At 31.8% G+C, this 23,507-nt stretch overlaps 1 protein-coding gene across 2 annotated transcripts in view; it reads right to left on the bottom strand.

The window, feature by feature from the left end:
* Positions 1–12,387: 12,387 nt before the first annotated feature.
* Positions 12,388–23,507, bottom strand: part of LOC127718327 (uncharacterized) — a 67,472-nt gene continuing 56,352 nt past the window's right edge. For both annotated transcript variants that reach the window (XM_052224316.1, XM_052224318.1), the window contains exon 3: positions 12,388–21,295. In XM_052224316.1, coding sequence (XP_052080276.1) covers positions 18,472–21,225 — 2,754 coding nt within the window. In that variant the 5' untranslated portion in view covers positions 21,226–21,295 and the 3' untranslated portion in view covers positions 12,388–18,471. The remainder of the gene's footprint in view (positions 21,296–23,507) is intronic.

Below are 23,507 nucleotides of genomic sequence, written 5' to 3'. Positions count from 1 at the left end.
AAATGTCGGGTATACACCAGAAGGACAACATCCTTCAGACACAAATAACCTAATGACATCTAAAGGGCAACATATAGTCTTGAACTATAGGCAGGTGTCTATACAATATGTCAATCTTACATAGTCTAATAGTTGGTAATAAATTTAACAGATGCTATAAAAAAGCTACGATCAACACTGAACTCTGTAAATAACAATACTATCATCTTAAAATAACAAGCTTTGTTTTTTCTATTTGTATAAGCTGACTTTTATGAAACATATTCTCGGTGAAAGGTTAGGTTGCCAGTGAATCCTGCAAAATAGATATCAGATACTGTTTCCATTTCTGATAAGGCCCATTTGGTTTTGTACTCTCCATATTTAATATGTTCGGGGTTTCCAAAACAATATTTTGCGGTGTACTTGATGAAGGTTATTCGACAAACACGTGTTGCGCGCATGTGTATCACTAAAAACGTTTTATGAAACTATATGAATAAAACATGTTACTGTTATTGGTAGGCTAATCAGATAAATTATAGATTTTTTATGCATGAATGTTTATTCAAGCATTGATAAAAAATAGCCTTGTCACATCTTTAATTTAGATCTTGAAACATCATGAATGATATATTTCTATCTTTATTTATTGTCATCTTTATTTCTCAATATATACACAGTAGTAACACACAAATGAGTAATGTTCCGTTAACATCATTGTGACTTAATAACTGACACTCGAACAATTCATTGAATTATACAGAAAGAGTCAAACTGGTAGAAAGCATTATGTTAGGGGTGCATGCCATTCCAAAGTTTTTGTGAGTTTTATGAGTCTTGAACATCGATAAACTATGTTGTTGTGTCTAACTGACAGATAAATCAACAAAGAAACGTAATAACTTGAATATGATTTTCAAAATTTAATTTGAAAGAAAACAAATGTCTTCATAATAGTTTAACTGTTATTAGATCTTTGAATATTGGTTTATCGGATGAAATGTCGATTTCGTTAGAAACAAATTAAAATCCAACTAAATATTATTGTTATATTCACGGTACTACAATCTGTTCATACCTACATTTTGCACAGGGTCATGTTTTTCTCTGCCTGTTAATGACGTCTCTAAATCCATTGGATGTTGGATGTGTACCGACTGATATTTTAGTCATAGATACATAGTTTTCTAATTAGTTGTAACCCACCATTGTTTCTTAAAATGTCCTGTACCAATCATATAGGAATATGGCAGTTGTTATCAGACAGTCCGTTTCTATGTATGTTGGCGTTTGCTTTTGTTGTTCCGTTGTTTTCATCTTATAGTTGATGTGTTTCCCTCGGTTTTTGTTTGTTACCCGGATTTGTTTTTGCTTAATCGAATTATGACTTTTGAACAGGGTATACTACTGTTGCCTTCATTTATTGGCTTTGAACTAGCTTTCAGTAACTGCGAGAACTCTCAAATCTGAACTTTGCGTATTCTGTGTTTTTGTTTATTGTTTTTGTGTTTTGTGTCAAACTGATGAGTTAATCCCTTTTCAACTGATTTTTAAAGGTTTTTCTTATGCTGTTACACCACTGTCCCAGGTTAGGAGAGGGGTTTAGCGCGCCAGCAAACATGTTTGGTCCAGCTATATTCTGTATGTGCCTGTCCCAAGTCAGGAGCCTGTAATTCAGTGGTGTCATATGTTTTTTCGTTTATTGTTTTGAACATAAATCGGGTCGTTAGTGTTCTCGTTTTAATTGTTTTACGTTTTTCATTTAAGGGTCTTTTATATCTTGCTATGGGGTATGGGGTTTGCTCATTATTGAAGGCCGTACGATGACCTATAGTTGCTAACCTTTTACGTCATATTTTTGGTATTTGCTGAAGAGTTGTGTCATTAGCAATCATTTTTATAAATATCATTCTTACGAAGTTGTCGAATCGTTATTGAAACGATAGAGTGATAAATACAATCTTACAAAATCAAACATTACCATCAAAGGAACGAGAGAAAAACAACTGTCATATTACTAATTTGGTACTGGCATTTTCCGACGAAAAGTTTAGATGTAGACGCGTCGTAACGATCAACCAATTATTGATGGTGATCTTAGAACGTCTGTAGTGACAACGTCACTCCTTCCTCCTATTAACCCAGGTGGGGCAGTTTTTTTGCTGGGCCAAACCCTGCAAATGAACATATGAATAAATGATATATAAACCCCAAAAGATTGGACAGATGGTATGTTTCTACTCGAAATTGGAAGTTGACCGTAGGAAAACTAAAATTGCCACGTTTGTCATAGATCAAAGATGGAAGTTGTCCTTCTGTGTCAATTACAAACCATGACAATTCTTGGTATAATTGATACATGTCAGGTAAAAATTTGACGGAATATATTTTCATTCAAATACTGCGGATTATAAGTATGACGTAGACACTAAGTGGTAAAATGTCACTTGTGGCATCCGTTGATCATCTTTTAAGCCAGCAAGACTTATTCCAACAAGTAATCAACTTTACGTTTTGAATGTAGTATGAATAATTATTTTATATAATAGTTTCCATCGAATAGAGTGAACGTACGGTAGCCTGTAATTGTTTACATCCACTCCATTCGAACTCTGGTTAATAGTTGTGTCATTGACAATTATACCAGGTCTTTTTGTCCTTATATAAACAGTTCCCTATGTTGTGTTTTGTGTACTGTTCTTTGTGTTGCGGTCTTTTTTCTTTTATTGCCATGGCATTGTCAGTTCCTTTTCGACTTATATGAGTTTGAATGTTCCTTTTGTATCTTTCGCCTCTCTTTTGTGTCGCGTTGGTTGATAGAATACTAAAGTACACTATCAGCACACTAGGGATAATTCATGTCAAGTTTGGTTTAAATTGTATCAGTTGTGTCAAAAGGGGGAAGATCTTGGAAACAAAAATATGAAAAGATATGTAAAAAATGTTATTTAAGACTAATTACTCTAATAAATAGTCCATCAAAAGTTTAGTTCATGTGACTTTATTTTAGATATTGTATTGCTGGTATCTTGTGCAGCCTACAGTTTATGTGTTTTCATTACAGATTTTGATGGAATTTGTTAAAATCATTATCCAAGTACAATAGTTCGTGTAATGAGTGAAGGGTGTCACTTTTATTGTAGATCTTGCATTCCTAATGATTGTTGCTGTTTGGTTTCTGTCTGTCTAGTATATGTTTCAAGTAACCAGACACAACGATGGACAAGCGACAACTGACTCCAAATAATAACAAGAGCTCATCATGACTTCCAACCAGAATAGATAAGAGAAGAGAGGTGAAAGATACCAAAGGAACATTCAAACTCATAAGTCGAAAAAGAACTGACAACGTCATGGCAAAAAACAAAACAAACAAAAAACCAGAAAAAAAAAAACAAACAACAGTACACAAAACACAACATAGAAAACTAATACTGAGAAACACGAACCCCACCATAAACCGTAAGTAATCTCAAGTGCTCCGTAATGGTAGGCAGATCCCGCTCCACATGTGACATCCGTCCTTTTACTACGATAAAATATGTTGATAAGTTATATCAAGTGATTAGGCATTACTCTCTGGTTGTTAGCTATTTCAAATAGATTAATAAAACATATTTAAATGCAAATCACCAAAATAAATAAAAATACATATGTTTTGTTTCGGAATTTACCTATGATTTACCATAGACATACAGTATACATAATACAAATACAAATTATGTCAAATATATGACGCTTCTCGGTTGCATTGTTGGTCCATACCGGCAAAAAAGGTGAATTTTAAATAGTTCCCCGTATTTATATATATATATATATAAAATTTAGTTTGCTAATTCCGGTAGGTATGAAACTACTCACCAAAGATTCATAATTGCATCTATTAGACTTCAATTAAAACAGCTGTCCTTGTGTGTATAAAAGCCATAGAATGAGATTGTTCATCTGTGTGTGAGGTACAAAACATTCAATGCTTTGAATATTTTAAACAGTTTGGTAAGCCCACCAATTACCTTTGAACGCAGCAATAAAAAATACATGTGGGAGACCATTTAACCTACATTGTATTCAAAAACACATTATGATCAATCCAAAAGAATTGAGAATACATTATAGAAGAGTTGACATTTTGAATTCGTAATTCGTAAACAAAAATGCAAATCTATTTTTACATATGAAGTCTTTAAGAAATGTATAATTAAAAAATATATTGATATACATAACTGTTGCTGAAGGTTGCACTTTGTAAACACAGCTGTTTCACAAACCACGCCTCTTTTGGGGGAAATATATATAATATTCATAGATATTTTGTTTTGTTTACCTACTGGTTCTCAGATATCATCTTTATGTTTCATCTAATAGAGACACACCTTGGGAATTTTACCAGTATAAATACTCATGGATAGAGGCCAAATTGAATTCTGAGGAAAACCCAAAGTGAAGAGTTGGGTAGTACATAATTTTAGTATAATTTTAAACTCTTAGAAGTTCGAAGCATATAAATGGTAAAATTTGCCGCACAGCCCTATGTTTAAACCTTTGAAAAAAAAATAGAAATGTACTTTCCATTCTAGGATATAATTTTTCACGAACTTTCATCGTAAAAGAGGCACAGTTTTAGCCGTAATAGGAATTCCTAATTGAAATTGCATTGCCTATAATTACATAAGTGCACCTGAACCGGACTTTTTACCAAAAGAAATGCTGTTAAGGTTAATAAATAGCTAGGAATGTATTGAAAACTGTAGAAATATGCGAGTGACTTTGTCCCATAACCTGGCTCTACCTCGTTAAACCCTATGATTAAAGTGGGAGTAAATCATAAAAAAAATAATGAGGAATGAGTCCATGGGACACAGATGATGCCCCCGCTTGCATATAACCTTATAAAGGAACATAACTCAAGAACGGTAAAACTGACACTACCCTTTGTACTGGATCTGAGTTTTGTGGTAATAAGCATTGTGTATAAGTTTCATAACATTTTGTAGAGGCAAACTTAAGTAAGAAAATAAAAACGAGGATTTGGCAATTTTTCCATTTGTAAAAGGGGCATAACTCTAGAACAATAAAAGTGAGGCCACCAAAATTCAAACTAGATCTGTGTTTTATGGTAATAAGCATTGCACATAAGTTTCATAACATTTGTTTGAGGCCAACTAAAGTTTGAGAATGGAAACGAAAAATTCAGCAATTTTTCCATTTGTAAAGGGGCATAACTCTAGAACAGTAAAAGTGAGGCCACCAAAATTCATACTTGATCAGTGTTTTGTAGTAATAAGCATTGTGTATAAGTTTCATAACATTTGGTTGAGGCAAACTAAAGTTAGAGAACGTAAACGAAAAATTCAGCAATTTTCCATTTGTAAAGGGGCATAACTCTAGAACGGTAAAAGTGACGCCACCAAAATTCAAACTTGATCTGTGTTTAGTGGTAATAAGCAGTGTGTATAAGTTTCATAATATTTGGTTGAGGCAAACTTAAGTTAGAGAACGGAAACAAAAAATTCAGCAATTTTTTCCATTTGTAAAGGGGCATAACTCTAGAACGGTACAAGTGACGCCACCAAAATTCAAATTTGATCTGTGTTTAGTGGTAATAAGCATTGTGTATAAGTTTCATAACATTTGGTTGAGGCAATCTAAAGTTGGAGAATGGAAACAAATTTTGGGACATACGGATGGACGTACGGACGGACGTACAAGGGAAAGACTTAAAGCCCCCTCAGCTACGGCGGGGTCATAAAAATAATAACGAGAAATGTAGGCTTATAGGCAGTGTAGACTCAATTGCACAGCACAAACTAGCAACAACAATCAACCACAGGTACTTCCAACTGATGCTCTCGAACTGTACATCTATTGAGAATGATCGTTAGCAACAAAGTGGTTGTCGTTGGTTCATGTCTGTCATATTTGTTTTGTTTTTTTTTATTAATTAGGCCATTAATTTTCTCAATTGAATGTTTCATATTTTTCATGTCGGGGCCTTTTATAGCTGACTATACGGAATGGGTTTTTCTCATTCTTGAAGGCCGTACGGTTGCTTATAATTGCTTACATCCACTTCATCTGAACTTTGGTGGATAGTTATCTCATTGGCAATCAATCCACATTTCGTTATTTCTATAAAACATATATTAAACATCTGAATTGCAAAACATTCCATGTTACAAGTTTACATGGTATTTTATTTTACATATTTTTTTTTATTATGATTAACTGCCACTTTGACCATAACAATTATCCAGTGACAATTTTGGAAAGGTATGTTATAAATTATGACAGTAACGAAGCACTAATAACTGAGCTGGTGATACCCTCGGGGATTAATAGTCCACCAGCAGCAGTATCGCCCCAGTGCTTTAAAAATTGAAAATAGTTCTTAATTGTATGCGTCCGAAAGGCTTTTCTGGATTTACCTTCATAAGGAACGCTCAAAACCAGAGAGTTGAAAGCCAAGGATTAATAAGACCCAAACCATGTATAGAGCTATATGACCAAAGGAGACCTAAAAATAATAGCCAAATCTATCTAAGGTCAACGTTGCCTGAAGGAAGTCGAAACCTTCGCTTGTAAGTAATTTCTACATTTATCAACTGCCAACTCTGGAAACGTATGTTAAAAATCATGCCAATTACGAAGCACTAACTACTAAACTGATGATAGCCTTGAGGACTAATAATCCCCAAACAGCGGTATCGATCCTGTGCTATAACAATTGAAAACAACACTTTATTAATTGTAGTCGTCGAAGCGCTTTTCTGAATTTATCTTCCATCAGATATGCTCAAAACCAAATATTTGAGAGCCAAGGATTAATAAGACCCAAACCATGTGTAGAGCTATATGACCAAAGGAGACCTAAAAATAAAAGCCAAATCCATCTTAGGGCATCGTAATTTCTTAATTATTTCTAAATTTATCAACTGACAATTTTGGAAATGTATGTATAAATCATGCCAGTTATGAAGCACTAACTACTAGGCTGATGATACCATCGGTGACTAATAGTCCATGAGCACAACCCTGTATATAAAGGATATGTTATGGGACATGCACGAGCTGAACGTATCAATTGAGACATGTAAATACCATACGAAGGGGCAAAGGATATGTTATTGCTAGGAAATTGGAAATTGACAAAGGGTAAGTTGAAATCGTCTAGTTTGTCATATATTCAAGTTTCAAATCGCCCATCTGTGTCAATACCAAGAAAAGGAACCAGATATGAATAAATTCCTCAAAGATACCAATGTTATAACTTGGTACGCAAGAGTCGCCTTTGTATACATAAGACTCAACAGCAGCGCTCAAATACAAATAGTTAAAAGGCTAAAACAACAAGCATTCTGAGAGTATTGCATGGCAATACATAGTCCCCTACCGGGTAAAAATTCATTATACTGGAACAAAATGCTAACTTGTTATATAACTTGCCATGGTGTAAACAAAAAGTAAATATCATGTCAATATCTTCAAGCATGACTAAAAACAGTGTGAAAAACTGATTGTATGAGTGAAATTTCAAGTCCAAGGACCATAACTCTGCACAAAATTATTAGACCGAAACAAAAATTTGAACTTGATCTGTAACTTGTCATGATAAAACTATATACTAATTATCAATCAATATCGTATAAGCATGATGAAAAAACATTAGATATGATTAATAGTTCTCTAAAATTAGATATGATGTAATACAGTGTATATCTATTTTCAAATTATAATCAAATATAATTAATAGTTCCAAATATTTTTTCTTTCATTTGTCACAAATTAATATAGATTTTTAACTATCTATAAATTGTCAACAACTTTTATCTACACAATGTAATGAATTGAAATATATACATAATAAAAATAGATTATTATCTAATTAAAGGATTTCTCTTCATATTTTTTTATATATATAGCATTCAGAAAATTAGTTTATACTAAATAACTAACAAACCTGCCACAAAATTCTTCAAATAATTGAACAAAGAATGTCTTTTAAAAAAATAGTTATCTCTCTTTGTACAGAAATATGGTTTAACATAGTACTCTAACATTAGATATTTAATCCAGAGTTATGGACCATAACTCTGGATTAAATCATCAGACCGGAACAAAATTTGAACTTGATCTATAACTTGTCATGATAAAACTATATACCAAATATCAAATCAATATCTTCAAGAACGACAGACGGACAGAGTGCAAACCTAAAGTCCCCTTCGACTTCGTCGGTAGGGGACTAACAACAAAGTTGATGGGCACTAAAATTCAATAATTCCAAAAACTGTGCCAAAATATAGGTTATGCTATCTATGTCAGGGAGTAGAAAATCCTTAATGTTTGAAATAATTCAACATTTCATTGGCAGTTAATTTTCGGGTCAGCCGACGTAACTCAGAACTGGAAAGTAGTCTATTCTGTAGATGCAAATATATGGTTTGAATGTTTGGTTGTTCCCGTAGAAATCTTATTAGAATCGGGATATCCCATGCTAAAATTTACGTTAATGTTGTTTATAGAGCCCGTAAATTTAGATATGATCCACGTGAACTTGTTGATCCTACGTTGTGTTTTGTGTATTGTTTGTCTTTTCGCCGTTTTTCCTCTTTTTGCTCATACGATCATTCATATGAACCTTCCGTCGGTAGTACAATTATCTCGTTTTCAGTGGTCTTCTTCCGATTTCCCGTTGAAGAAGAGACAACTGATTTTTAGTTTGATATTTGTTGTGCTGTTCCTCTGTACCTGGTTATGGGAGGGTTAATGTCCAATTTATACATGTATATTTAACATTGTCACTGTTTGCATGTGCCCGTCTAAAAGTCAAGAGCCTGTAATGCAGTGTTTGTTGTTAGTTGCTGTTTGTCATGTTTTTTGTCTTTATTATTTTATGATCATGCCATTGGTTTTTTCTATTGAATTATTCAAAATGATTTGCATGTCAGGCCTTTTGTAGCTTACTTTACGGTAGGTATATGCTCATTGTTAAAGATAGTATGGTGACCTCTTGGTGCTTGTTTTTATATATACCTAAAGTGTGTTAAACTTTACACATAAAACACATTAATATCATTACAAATAAGGTGGAAATGTGGGGTATGTAGTCATAACTTTATACTGTAATGAAGTTGTCTATTGGTTGGCATCTTTCAATAGATTAGACTGCTTAATTTCGTCAAATGTTGGATGGCAAAAGTGGGATGCTGATGAAAATATAATTGGAGTATAAACAACAACATATGTTTTTTAAAGCTCATTTTTTCCACTTTTATGACATATTTATGGCCATTGACATATCGTTGAGGTAACCATAGATACCACTGAGCACAGTGGGAAACAATGAAAACAAAACAAAATGACGATAACAAAACATAAGGTGGTATTTTTATATACCACCTGGGTAATAGTAACAAAATATAGCCAAAAATGATAATAAATAACAGCCATACACATTATAAATGCAAAAGCCAAACAGATATAAAAATAATGATGACTTTTGACCTTAAAAGGAAGTTGAAAATGGGAAAATAGCGTATGTAATGTGAAATATATTTTTCATATGGTTATTAAAGCTTATCATAGCTTTGATCTTTAAGAACAATTTCACAAGAAAGAATATCCTTTATAACTTATAATACATATATTAATTTCAAAGGAATAATAGCAAGGGAGAATACTCCATGTAATGATGAAATTGTCTCCAATGCAAGTTAGTATGAAAATCAAAATGTCTTAAAAAATGTATTTCAGGACAATGAAGTTTAAAAATTCAACAATGTAACAACAGTATAACAATCCGAAGTTGACTCTTAGAGGTCTATTTTTTACCCTGTGCTTAAAAATACCATTTGAAGTTCACTGTCTAATTCAAGATAAGCATCTAAATTGACTGCCAGATTTTCTGTAAAATCATGTGGAACCTACATTAAAATGGTCACCACATGTGTCCATCTGTGATCAGAAAATGTATTTTTAAACAAGAAGGAAAAATACGCTCTAGAATACCAACTTCTTCCAAGACATAAAACCTGGTTTAATTATATCACTGACTTCACCAAGTCACAGAAAAATCTATACTTGTATATGAATTTTTGAAAGATAAAAGTATGCACTTTATCAAGAAAAAATCTACTTAAGTTCACAACCCTAAATTTAGTTTTTTTCAACGATACAACCACTGCATTTACAGTGAAACCTGTCGGTTTACTAATGTACTTGTTGAATTGGACCACTCTAAAAAACAATATGTATGGCATTATGATCAAACTGCTATATGAAAACAGATATATAAAATGTTTTCACAACAGATATTTTCTTCTTCAATGTCCAATTTGACAGACTTCACTGCATTTTTATAATATTTAAATTCAATTTGAATTGACTGTATATTTTTGCTTTTGATGTATTACTTCTACAAGTTTACTTCTTTTCATTATAAGCAAGTAAGATCTTGTGATATTTTTGATATATTTTTAAATAGCTTACTAATTTATATACCCTTTATCAAACATGAATATGATATGATTACTCATTTTCTAATTAAAATGCAACTGTATCAACTTGAATAACTTGACATTTTGAATTATTTAGAAAGAAAACTTAATCATTATCAAACATTTTTTAAACACAATTTAAAAAGTTGTTTTATGACGATATGATAAGTACGGACAGAAATGAAAGTTCATACTAATGGTCATCTTATTTGTATTGAATCAAAATCTAAGTCTTGTCCAGTTAGTAAAACAGTTTGAGTAATATTTGAAACTTAGAATGTCAATACTAGTTGGCAACTTTTTTTTCAACACGTAGATGTTATAAAAAATTCCTCATTATGGAAATTTATGCTTTCATTATCCTTCTTTTATGCTTTCATTATTTTCGCTATATATAAAGAAAGGTTCTGAACTATTGGAATATTTAAATAAAAGGTTCTTAAGAACGTCAAAGGTTCAAGCATGGGTGTAAAGATTGAAAGATCCTTAACTTTTGTATTTCAAAAATGAAAAGCCCCCTTCCAAAAGAGGCAGGGTGCGGACCTCACGACCAAGATTAATTTGAACCCCTTTCTTTTTTATTTGGTGTAAAAGTATTTTATTCTGCACTGGAGACAACTAGTACTTGATTTTCTTATTGTTTCTTGATCATCATTAAAACACTTTATCATTGACTTATAAATTGATAGTTTTATCAAATCATTTTAAAAAAAACAAGCATGAAATAAAAAAAAAATTGAACTAAGTATTTGCAAGTATTTTCTATAGTGAACAAATCTTATTTTGATTTTACACAATAAATTCTGGTTAAAATAAGGTTTCTAAAATAACACAAAAAATAAAGCTTTCTATATTAGACACTCCACTTACAAACTGATCTATAAGTTTGCTCAAATCTGCTAAAAATATGTCACACAATATAAAACTGAATAAAAATTTGTAAAAACAATCGATAATATAATGATTTTTAAAATGTCAACAAATGAAATGTAATTCTCATCCTGAACAAAACATCTGTCTCAGTTTAACCAAGATGGCAATAAAACAAAATATTTAACACTTATTTAACATTGCTTTTTAAAGCAACAATAATGACTGTGCCAATTACCATTTGTTAAAAAATAAAATGTCATTCTTGAAGTTAATGTCAAGAGTCTTCATTTATATCCTGTTCTTAAATATCAACAAATGGTATGGGTAGAAATTGTAAACAACATTATTTTCCAGGATACTTTATATAGCATTTAGCCCTTTCTAGACCACTAACATGACTAAGCAACGATTTATTTTCACGATTTTCTAAAAATATTATGTATTTATGTGAAGGTAGATCTAAGTTTTACTTATTTGAGTTATATTTTCATTAATTTTTTACTCAGAAAAAATCCTTGCAATAAATCCCAGGAAAAAGTTAGTCAGTACTTACAATATGAAAAAAAAAACAGCTGCATCAAATTATTCCAAGGGATTTTAAAATAATGGTTCAGTTAAGGACTGTTTGCAGAATAAGAGCAGGAAAGAGTGAAATGTATTTTAGTCTCTTACATTATTAGACTTGGTAAACAGATGACAGATGTTTTGCTCAAGATAGTTTGTGCTTTGCACAATAAACATGAGTTGTCTACCCTGATTTAGGCAAATGAAAAGATGACATTGCACTGTCCCTCGAACTTTCTACAAAATTAGAAAAAAAATAACAAAATAAAACATTGTACAGCAACTTTTCTTTGTTCATAGAGCTTAAGATAACCAATGTGTCACAAACATTAGCATAATCTGTATTGGTATATTCCTTTTCAATACTGTAAATTCAGAAATTATAGTGAGGTTTTTATTAATGCGAATAATGGGACTGGGTGAGTATCCCAATAATAAGAACTCGCATTCTGATATCTGATACTTATATCTGTTTGTAGCTCTTTTTTTTTTAAATCCCAATAATTAGTCTGGAATTGTGATTGGTCCTGTCAAAATTGCAATAATAAATGCTTGTAATTATTTTAAAATTTACAGTTTTGTAGAAAATAGATCATTGTAAGATATTACACAGACATGCTCAATGTTATCAGTTGTAACCAATACAAATTCCAGAGAAAGTTTTAGAGCTATTTTCCTAATGCTTGTAGTTTAACGGTTTGGTTGGCTTGCTTTCTTTGTTAGTATAAATGTTTGCTCAAGCATTGTAATTAAGATTGACATCTGCAATCAATAGATAGGTGGGGCTTCAGCTTGTATACATTATACTTACAATATTATTGGATGTTAAATATAATGCAGAGTATAATGTTTACAAACTGAACCCCGCCTATCTATTGATTGCAGATGTCAATCTTAATTACAATGCTTCAGCAAACATTTATACAAACAAAGCAAGCAAGCAAGCCAACCAAACCTTTAAACTACAAGCATTAGGAAAATAGCTCTAATAAATAACTACGGGGAAACCTTTAACACAATTGAATCAGTTTCAATCGACGTACACTGATCATGATTACACAATTGAATGTGTTTCAACTGATATACACTGATCATGATTGCCTACTACCTTGAAAGTGTCTAAATGTATAGTATTCTTTTAATAAGTTACATGTAAGACTCTTTTCTACCTGAATTTTCAACTAGCAATATTTTTTTGAAATTTTGTGCTAATAGTTCTTTCTTTCTACAGGAATTAATAATATAGTTTGATAATAAATTCTATTCATCTTATTTCTCAGTTGCTGTCTCATTTATGGTTGAGTTTATATAATAAATTGCATTAATGAACTCTATAGTTTAGAGCAAATCTGACCATTTAACTAAGAGTGTTTATATTTGAAAATTTCATCTAGCATTGAAATAATAAACTTAATGAATATCTGGTTTGTATTTGAATTCTAACTAAATTAGTGATAATGTCACTGTTAAAAATCTGATCTAGAAAAGAATACACCTTATTGCTATTTAGTCCAATCCGGAAAAACAGTCATTTAGACAACTTCCTGTTTGGGTCAACAGGCCTTGAACAGGTAAACAACAAAGGTCACCAGTAACGAGCTGAGGGAGGGAAAAATTAAGAAAGCAATCAATACGAAACTTTGATAGATTATGATCCACTTTTTCGAAACTCAAATTATAGTCAAAAAATATTTTGTTTGAAGTATTTACAATGTTTTAAACAGATCTCATTAAAAAGTATCATGCATGGTGCATTGTTTAAACAGGGCCACAGATAGCTTCAACTTGATGAAAAAGTTGTGTAATTTTAGAACTTATCCGGAATGGAATAAATAGCGATTAGGTGTATTGGCAGTAAAATCTATGACAAACATTTGCATGGCCTCTTACAGGGGTACCTAGTTGTCACAACTCTGACAGCATCCTTTATTGAAAACATTGATCTTCATAAGAGAATTAGCTGTAAAATCTATGACAATCTGGCAACAAATGTAATCATTGATTAGTTTAAGGTGTCATAAGATATTAAAATAATTAAAACATATATGTTGTATTCTAAAATCAGAATGCTAGAAAAATCTCACAGAATAATGGGAAAAAAACCATACATATTTTCATTAATAGCAAAATTTAAATACAAAACATGTATTCTAAATTATAATGCAAACTTTTAATGTTTTAAAGCTGATAAAAACATTCTAATATTGATGTGTATTTAAAGTATAAATAACTTTGGATAGACTGATATTTGTTGTTTGAATAAAAAGGAAAACACAAAAGGGAGGTAACTACTGTCTGAATAAGGGGAGGTAATTACAATGTCTGAATGTGAAATGATGAAAACAAATGTACATTATATGTACCAAACATGATAAGGCTCTTACATATACATATCACAAAATTGCACATGATTTCAAAGAGTTTTCATGGGTCCCTTACGACATTAAAACAATTTACAACTGACCTCTGAACTTTGGAATGATAAATACAATAAATGCCACCTAAGAAATTGAAGATAGATAACTGTATGTTAGTTGTTTGATTTTTTGCTCCTTTTCATATCAAAGCTAAAAACATTAATCAAATATATCTTAATTCAAAACTTTCAAGATCAATCTAATACTGTGTAAATTTTTTTACAAAAATGGCTTAAAAAATTGTTTGTTTACAATTGTTCATTTCACTCTTTTTTCAATCATCAAAAATAAACCTATACACTGCATAAATACGTTATATATTCACCGGGAAACTTTACAAACAAGTTATTGAGCACTTAGCACTTATAATAAATGCCTTCAATAATTGCCCATGTGTGATTATTTGTAAATACAAACAGAATGTTATTTTTTGCCCACAGAAATCATGAACTGTTCAAATTATCTTATTTTTAAGAATTAAATTGACATGTTTAGAATAATTTGTCTGTGTCAATGACTTGTATAATTGACAATAATATTTAATTTACGTCAACAAAGTGTATATTTTTGTCACGATTTTCATGATTTTGGTCTTTTCGAACAATACAAATTTTCAATTCATTTTAAACTAGGAAATCACATGGTGGTTTTTAAAATTTCAAAGATGTAGGAGCACCACCTTTAAATGACCTTTGATGACCCCTGCCAAAAATCTTAAAGCTGTTTAATCAGTAAGAAAAACAAAACTGAATTGATATGATTTGATATTCTGTGTATATTCTTTGCTAAGAATTAAGCATATTTCTTCATATAACACTCACACAACATGACAGGCTTTTGCTTTTTTGATATTTTGATTTCACAACAGTATGATTAAGTATTTCTTATTTACAAACATGTTCTATCTAAAATTTCTACCATAAATAAACTGGATTATCTCCCTTTGTACAGTGAAACGAAAAATAAAAACAAAAATGTGTCGTTGAAATGGGTCAATACTAAGGCACTTGAAATAAAGATACTATCCAGATCAAAACTCGAAGGGTTCCATTTTTAAGGCCAGATAACTTTATCTCCTAGATTTTCATCCTCACCAATCGTGATTTTTTAAGAGATAGTTGCATTGTAAAAAAGAATTTCTAAACTTTTTGGTGAAAAGTATTGAATTGTATTACCGAGAACAAGCAACTGAAAAGAAATTGAGAGATTACTAATTTCCCTAAATCTTATAAAAGATACAATTGAATCTAAGAATCCATTATATGGCCTTAAAATATCAAAAGTGGCATACTCCAAATTAATCACGAAACATAATAATTCAAAACATTATGTCTGGGATCTGTTTCTATAAATACATTGTAAAAAACCCATAAAAATAACTGGATTATAATTAGAAATAAAGGGACATAATTCAACACTATCATAGATAAAGGTAATTATGTACTCTTTGTAAAGCAAACTAAGGAACCACTCTTATTTGTAATTTAAACTGTTCAGATGTTCAAAAGATGTGTTTTGTTACATGCTTTCATGGAAATATAGAAAGTTTTCTTTGGAATATACATATCTATCAGGTTATCCATTTAGTAATTACTTAATAAATGTACATATCTTCTTTAAAAGATCTCTCTCGACTACTAATAAATAATTTAAAAAATTTACTACAAAAAATTGGAATTTTTGTTAACAAGAGTTATTCCCCTTGTAAATTCAAGTTAACTCCCCTTAATTCAATTTCACTTCCTTTGAACATAAAAACTGTTCAAATTACAATTTTTTAAACATATAAATAGCACTTGTATAAAATAATATCTACTATCATAATACTGATTAAAACACAACGATGTTGTGATATGAAACAAATATGAAAAAATTCTTGATGTAAATGTCTGAATTTAGAAATAAAAAATGCAAATCGGTCAAATTTTCATCTTACATTTCACAACTTTTTCCTTTCATTAATTCAAAACTGTTTTCAAAGTATTTTTTTCCCAGTTTCTACGATAGACAATCTAATCATTATCAGAAAAATCAAGAAAATCTAGTAAAACTAATAGGGTCATCAAATAATGTAATCTTCTTTAAATTCACATGAAAAGTAAGAGAAGATTTCAAGATAAGCTCACTGTTCCAAAATTCAGACTAACAACAAGAACTAAGATGAATGTGCAAAATGCATTTTTACTTTATCATTTCACATCAAATAACTTTCCTTTATCTTTTAAACTAGAAAATAAAACAAGAAATCTATCAATTAATTCAAAAACCAGTATTTTTACATTCATATATGCACCTTAAGTAATATTTAGGCCAAATTAAAAATTATATGTGATAAGGGTTTCCTCCTGAAGAAATATTTAATTTCTTTTTATCAATTTTGTTCCTGGAGTATCTGGGACAACCAGCAATTTGTCATCATTACTGATTACCAAAAGTTGAAATAATTTTTTTTAAGGCATAAAAAAATAGTAAGAAAGGAAACCCCAAACATTAGAATTTTCATTTAGGCCTTAACCATGTGTTGCGCTCTTTTCTGCTAATCAGTGATTTTCAAACTTTTTATAATATTTGAAATAATTTTTAATATCATATAAGATGTTATATTTCTACTTTCACTTCTATTTCTAAAAAAAAAATCACATTCTTTGATCAAAATTGTAGAAACCACATAGGTTAATTCGAGAAAAAATACTCCAGCTATATATATGCAAATAAAAATAACATAATCAATTCAACACTATCAACCCACAGTCTTAATAAAATACAAAATGCATTTTGATAAAATTGTCATCATTAATTAAGGTTTGACCCTGATATTTCTTTTCTAAGTTGTTGCATTCATCCTGATATGTAAATTAAGTAAAGGGGAAGATAATTCAATATTCTTGTTCAAAATCGGTATATATATATAATCTGCTGTAATCTTTTATCCGAAAAGCATGGATAAACTTCAAACATTAGTAGGTTAATCAGCTGTTATTTCATAAAAAGTCCCCCTAAGATTCCTGGATAGTTTGAATGACTGATAGTTTCAGTGGCTAATATTACAGAAATATTCAAAACAAGCTCACTTCTCTTGTTTGAGCTGCAGTAAACTTTAACTTAAAACGACACAAGGAATTGTAAAGATGTTTCTCAATGAATCAAACGAAGAAAAAAAATCCAAATACAGTTATAATCATAATATTGTGCAATCTTGTAATATAGAATCTTCCTTCAAACAAATATCAGAGCCCACCTTAATCTAACGTGACAATTATTTATCACTACCGTATGAAAAGAAATACAAGCCACCACCGCACTTGTCAAGAGTAAAATTGTTCCTCTAATTTAATTTTTTTTAAATCTTGGTCTTAGATCATCCTTGTTATGAAAATAGGTTCCCTGAATTAAACTAAATTTATCATTCATGACATTTTAAAAATTCTTTTCAATGTGAAAGGATTTTTTTTTTCTTTTTGAGCAAAAAAAAATTTATAGGGGAATTTCTTTTTTATAGACTGGTCTGTCTTACAGATGCCTTATATTTAAGATAAGTCACATGTAAGTAGGTGTGGCTAATACCCGTTAACATACAGTTGAGTGATAATAACAACATGAGAATAATGATGGACAATATAAAATATAACAACAAATATAAAAAATTCTTAATTAAAAAATATCAATTCTTTGTGTTGATATAATAAAGGAATGCGTCATTTTCTGAGACTTTTAGAAAAAGTATAAAATTTGTTCTACCGCTAATTTTACTGATCTTTTCAAAGTTCAAACAAACTGTTGTGTTGAGGGGGAAAAGTCCTACTAATTTCTGAGGAAAAAGTACAAAAAATAAGGATAAATAGATATAAGAAGATGTGGTATTAGTGCCAGTGAGACAACTCTCCATCCAAGTCACAATTTGTAAAAGTAAACCATTATAGGTCAAAGTACAGCCTTTTACACTTAAGTCTACTTAAGTTAAACACTTATCTTATAAATAAATATCTTTTTATAAATGCAAATATGCAGAAAAATGTGTCAGCAAAGGTCATTTCCTTATTTAATGTCTGTTTAACTTGCTAATAAGAGGCAACACCTTTTGTAACTTCTTTGAAAAGATCAGCAAAAATGAACAATTTAAAATCCTAATAAACTAATTATCAATCTTCTACTGTTTTACTCCCAGAACTTATAGAACATTTTTCTTGTAAGTTCTCCACCCCTATTAATGGTCCTTCCCATTTCTCATTCTGTCTAGATACCATTTGTACATTTGATGTTGTCATGGTAACAGAGTCCCCTCCTGCTTCAAATATTGTGTCTTCTGCAAAGGAATCTTTAAGAGATCTACAGTCTTCTGAATCAACACTTTCAAAACTTGTCGTAGACCAGTTTCTCATTTTTCTGTACCCAAGAAATGGGTCTTTAAGGGTGTCACGTTGTATAGGTATGTCTCGATGAATTGCTGAAGTACGCTGAATAGAATGTAGTTTGGCTGATCGTCCATCAGTACTAGAATCTTCAAACACGGCACTTTCTGTACTTGACCATGGCCTTGCTGCTCTGTTTTCCGTCTCACCACTGTCTCCACGCGATAAAGGAAACAGCATCCTTTCACCACTGTCACCTCTTGATATGGAGCAGGACCTAGATCCACTTGAGTCATAATCCACACTTTCCACACTGGATTGTGAATATGTTCGTCCAGATACATCTTGTGAATCTGTAGTATCTGTACTTGATACCGAACTCTTTCGTAAATCTCCTTCTCTCTCTGGTACTGACAGAAACTTTCCCCGCTTTGCCGATCTTTTATAATGTGTTCTCATATGACGGGTGATCATGTCACGTCTGCAAGCCGCATACGGACACTGAGGACATCGATACGGCTTTTCACCAGTATGAGTACGTTTATGTGTATTTAAATGATCACTTCGACTAAAGACTTGTCCACAGTCACTGCATTCATATGGTTTAATGCCTGTGTGCAGTCTCATGTGGCGAGTCAACATGTCGCTACGAGAAAAAGATCTATTGCAAACTTTACAATAGTGTACTTTGTTATTGTCCCCTTGTCGAACAGTTTCTGTCGGTAAGTGTTTTGCCATGTGTTTTGCTAAGTTATCGTATGAAGGGAACACTTGATTACACACAGGACATATGTAAGCATCGGAGTCAGACAAAGTTCTACGCTGATCACGATTTTGTTCTAAAATTGGGTGACTGGACGGTATCTGAGATAACGGCATACTGATGGGCTGACTAGGATAAATTCCTCGTGGAGAAACTGCCAATCGATTCAGTTCTGACATGGAGTTTAGCATCATTGCTCTAGGTGGAAATGCAAAATGAATCCCAGGTGACATGCCAGGACTAGGTGAAGGAATCTCTGCATCTGAATGAAAACCCTCAAATGGGTTTGACATATTGAAGTTGAAAATATGGCCTCCTTCTGGAACAGAGCACAATGGTGATGGGTTTGCAGACGACAGGAAATGTGGTGACGGAAATCCTGGTGAATGGTGATGTAGATAAGGAAATTGTGGTTTTGTGTTTTGAGGTCCATAAATTTCCTGTTCTTTAGTCCCTATCACCATTTCCGACCCAAAATATTTCTGAGAAGGATGACTAGGAACAAGATGTACTTGTTCTTTATTCTGTGAAAGTTCCGACCCAAAATAATTTTGAGTAGGAGGATGCCCTTGCTGTGTGAATGACATCTGTGAAAAGTCTGGAGAACCTTGAGGTGAACGTTTTTGTGCTTGAACTTTTGATGCAGACTCCATAAAAACATCACTCTCCTCTGTTGTGTTAGTGGATGTGGATTCAGTGTCTAAAGATTTTGACTTACTTGGTGAATGGCTTGGTAATTCCTCAAAACTACGTTCCTGAGAGGGTGAGTTTGAAAGAGAACGAGCAGATTCTGCCTTATCAAAACTTGAAGCGTCTGATGATGAAGAGCCACTTCGTTTCTGACTACTAAAGTATCGATGTTGAAGATTTTTCTTGAAATTTCCTGGAAATAATGCCCGTTTATAGGACAACAACCCCTCCGTTCCTTCCTCGTGGCCCGTCATAGTGTCAATATCACTTTTAACTGTTGTCACAACATCATCATCACTAGTTATCACAATGCTTGTAATTTGGTGAATTTTTTTAATCTCATTACTCTCCGTTGATGAAGTTTTTGTGATGTGCGGAGATGGTGACCTGATGTCCTTTGAATATGGCGATGGTTCTCGACTACTGTAACCGTCTTCTGATCCACTAAAATCGGAATGGCCTTTTGATGTTATGCTATCATCACTTTTAGGAAGACGAGCTGATCTAAATGCTTCTCTTCCTAAACTTCTTGGAGAAACTGATAAATATGATTGTTTTGCCTCTTTTTGTTTAGCAAGGTGATAATTGCCAAGATATCCAGAATCTCTGAATGTCGTAGGTGTAAATAAGTTTCCGGTCATTTCCGAATCCTCTTGTTTATCATATAAAAGGTTAGGTGCACTTTGATTATAAGGCATTCGTATAACAGATCGATGCTCAAATGAACTTTGGTACTGAAGAGTTTCAACATTATACCTTTCTACAACAGATCTTTGTTCCCTAAAAGCTCTATCATATTCATAATTTCTATTATATGCAAAGAACTTTTCTGAATCAGATTCATATTTCCCTTCTTTTGACACACGACCACATGGATCACTATGTTGCTTCGGTAAATCTGGAACCTCAGGACGTAAAAATCTCCTTTTATTGACTGAGCCATCCTCCTCATCCACAGCTTCCTGTTTGACGAGTATTCTCCTTGGCTCCTCCCCAACATTTGTACCCAATTGCCCAATCATGTTAGTGTTCAAATTCTGAGGAGGGAGAGGATTTGTAATCGTCATATCACCATCATTAAGACTTCTCATGGTGTCTTTTTTTCATCGATTTTTCATCTTTGTAAATTTGAGTAACTTTCAGTGCTATGTTCAATCAAATCTGTAATAAAAAAAAAAAATACAATGAAAATTTGTTAGCACTATTAAATCTATATTAACATTTTCAATGATTATTGACACAAAATTAAAAATGAATTTACGCTATATCAATACTGTGAATGCAAAGAATCTTGTAAAAACCTGCTGCCACAGTAACTATCCAAATATCAATTTGAACTGCAAGATTCTTCCAGGAAAAAACCACAGCTCAAGCTGCAATGCACCGGTACTTAATAATTCATTTAATAGCTATTTTGGACTGCCAGATTCTATTGAAAAAAACTAGTTTAAACTGCAATAATTTATATGATTGTATTATGTAAAAAGCATGTTGAACTGCATGATTCTACACAAAACCAGTCAAAACTCATATACTGTGGATTTGTGGGATACCAATATTCGTGGATTTCGTAGGTATAGGTGAACGACTAATTTCAATGTTCAATGAAGTACGCTTTTTGTAAGGCTTATATGCAGACTTTGGCAAAACCACAAAATCAAATATCCACGAAAATACAATTTTTCTGCAATCTACTTAAAATTAATGAATCCACCAGCACTGTTTATTCAATTTTTCACGCAAATTTTTGTCCTTTGTTCAACAATTGTAAAAATAAATGCAAGCAAATAATTCTGCACCTTTTAGTCGGCTAAGGGAGCTCCCTAAATTCACAGTTTACCAAATGTTACTGTGTATTCCTTATTTCTTCCATGGGTATAAACTTTAATAAATCACAACTGTCAAAGCATGGGAACAGGATCTTTATTAGAATTCACCCTTTCTTTTACAAGTAAATAATAAACATATTTTTAATTATTTCACGTCATAAAGAGGCAAATATTTTGGGGAGGGAGTGTGTATTTATAATTTTACACTCCCAACTTAAGTTTCAAAATTAAATTACTCTGTAGGAAAGGGATTTGAAAAAGACCCTGGAAGTTAATTACTGCTAACTCAACTCTAAGGAGGGCATTGATAAAACTATTTCAGAAAACAAATAACCCAAACTGTCAAATATTATTAAAATGTACGTCACTCAGATTGAAATTTTTGTGTGAAGCATCATAGGAAAGCTATAGTCATAATTAAAACTTTCAAAGTGGGAGAACAAAACTAGAAAAGAAAATCTATGGTAATTATTTCCCTATTAGCACCACTGTTAGCAACTGACGTCAAAATATTACTTTCTACTGCCTCACTTGACATCAAATATTTAATGTCATCAAAGATATTATGTTTAAATGAGAGTTAAAGATTAGCTAAAAAGGACACTAAGGGGGCAATGAAAGAGATTTTTTAGCCTAAGACTGACAGCATCAATCTGCCCACAAAATAAGCCAAGTAATTTCTAACAATGCTTGGAATGGGGCACTCTCAGAAACACTCAATCTGGTTGATTATATATTCCAAAACCTGGTCTCTGGTGGAGAGTTGTCTCATATTTGGGAATCATACCAAGTCTAGTTATTTTTATAAGACCAAGGTTGCATGAGCAATAAATACCGCCCCTGGTATATACCTGTGGTATTTACTGGTATTTACCGTTTCAGTCAATACTCCTCAAGTAGTCAATCCTGGCAAGGATCCTTGATCCTGGCAAATATTGGTAGATTGAATATTTTAGTAATTATTAACATGAATAATTACTAATTACTAATTAAGCAATTTAGTGACTTTCTGTCAATTTACCCAGTATTTGATCAGGTTAGAACTCGTTAGGTATAGTAATGTCTTATCAAAATTTCAATTGACCAGAATTGACCAGAATTGACCAGTATTTTCCAGTATTTCCAGTTATTTATTGGTATTTATGGTGACATTCTTGGAACAACAAAGCCATGCCATATATATATGATTTGATTAAAAATACTGAGATAGGTGATAATAAGAATATTGATATTAAATTGTGATATTTTATCCTTAAATTTTTTTAATTCATCAAATGTAAAATATTGTATAAAATATCACCTGCAAACGTCAACAGCAGATGTTGAACTTTCCATGATTCAAATTTAAGGTGCATTTTAGGGAACAAAGCAACAAAGCAAGAAAAACTGTTAAACCACTTACATGACTTAAGGGCATAGAGTACACTGATACAGTTCTGACCCACAGTATTTCTCTTTTTTTCAGGAAAATTTGCCTACAAGCTATTTATGATTCAAATTAAGGAGCAAGTATATAGCATTTTAGGGAAAAAACAAGACAAACT

Source organism: Mytilus californianus, unplaced genomic scaffold (genome assembly GCF_021869535.1).
Source record: "Mytilus californianus isolate M0D057914Y unplaced genomic scaffold, xbMytCali1.0.p SCAF_10, whole genome shotgun sequence".
Taxonomy (NCBI): Eukaryota; Metazoa; Mollusca; class Bivalvia; order Mytilida; family Mytilidae; genus Mytilus; species Mytilus californianus.
This window is presented reverse-complemented; position numbering and strand designations above follow the sequence as displayed.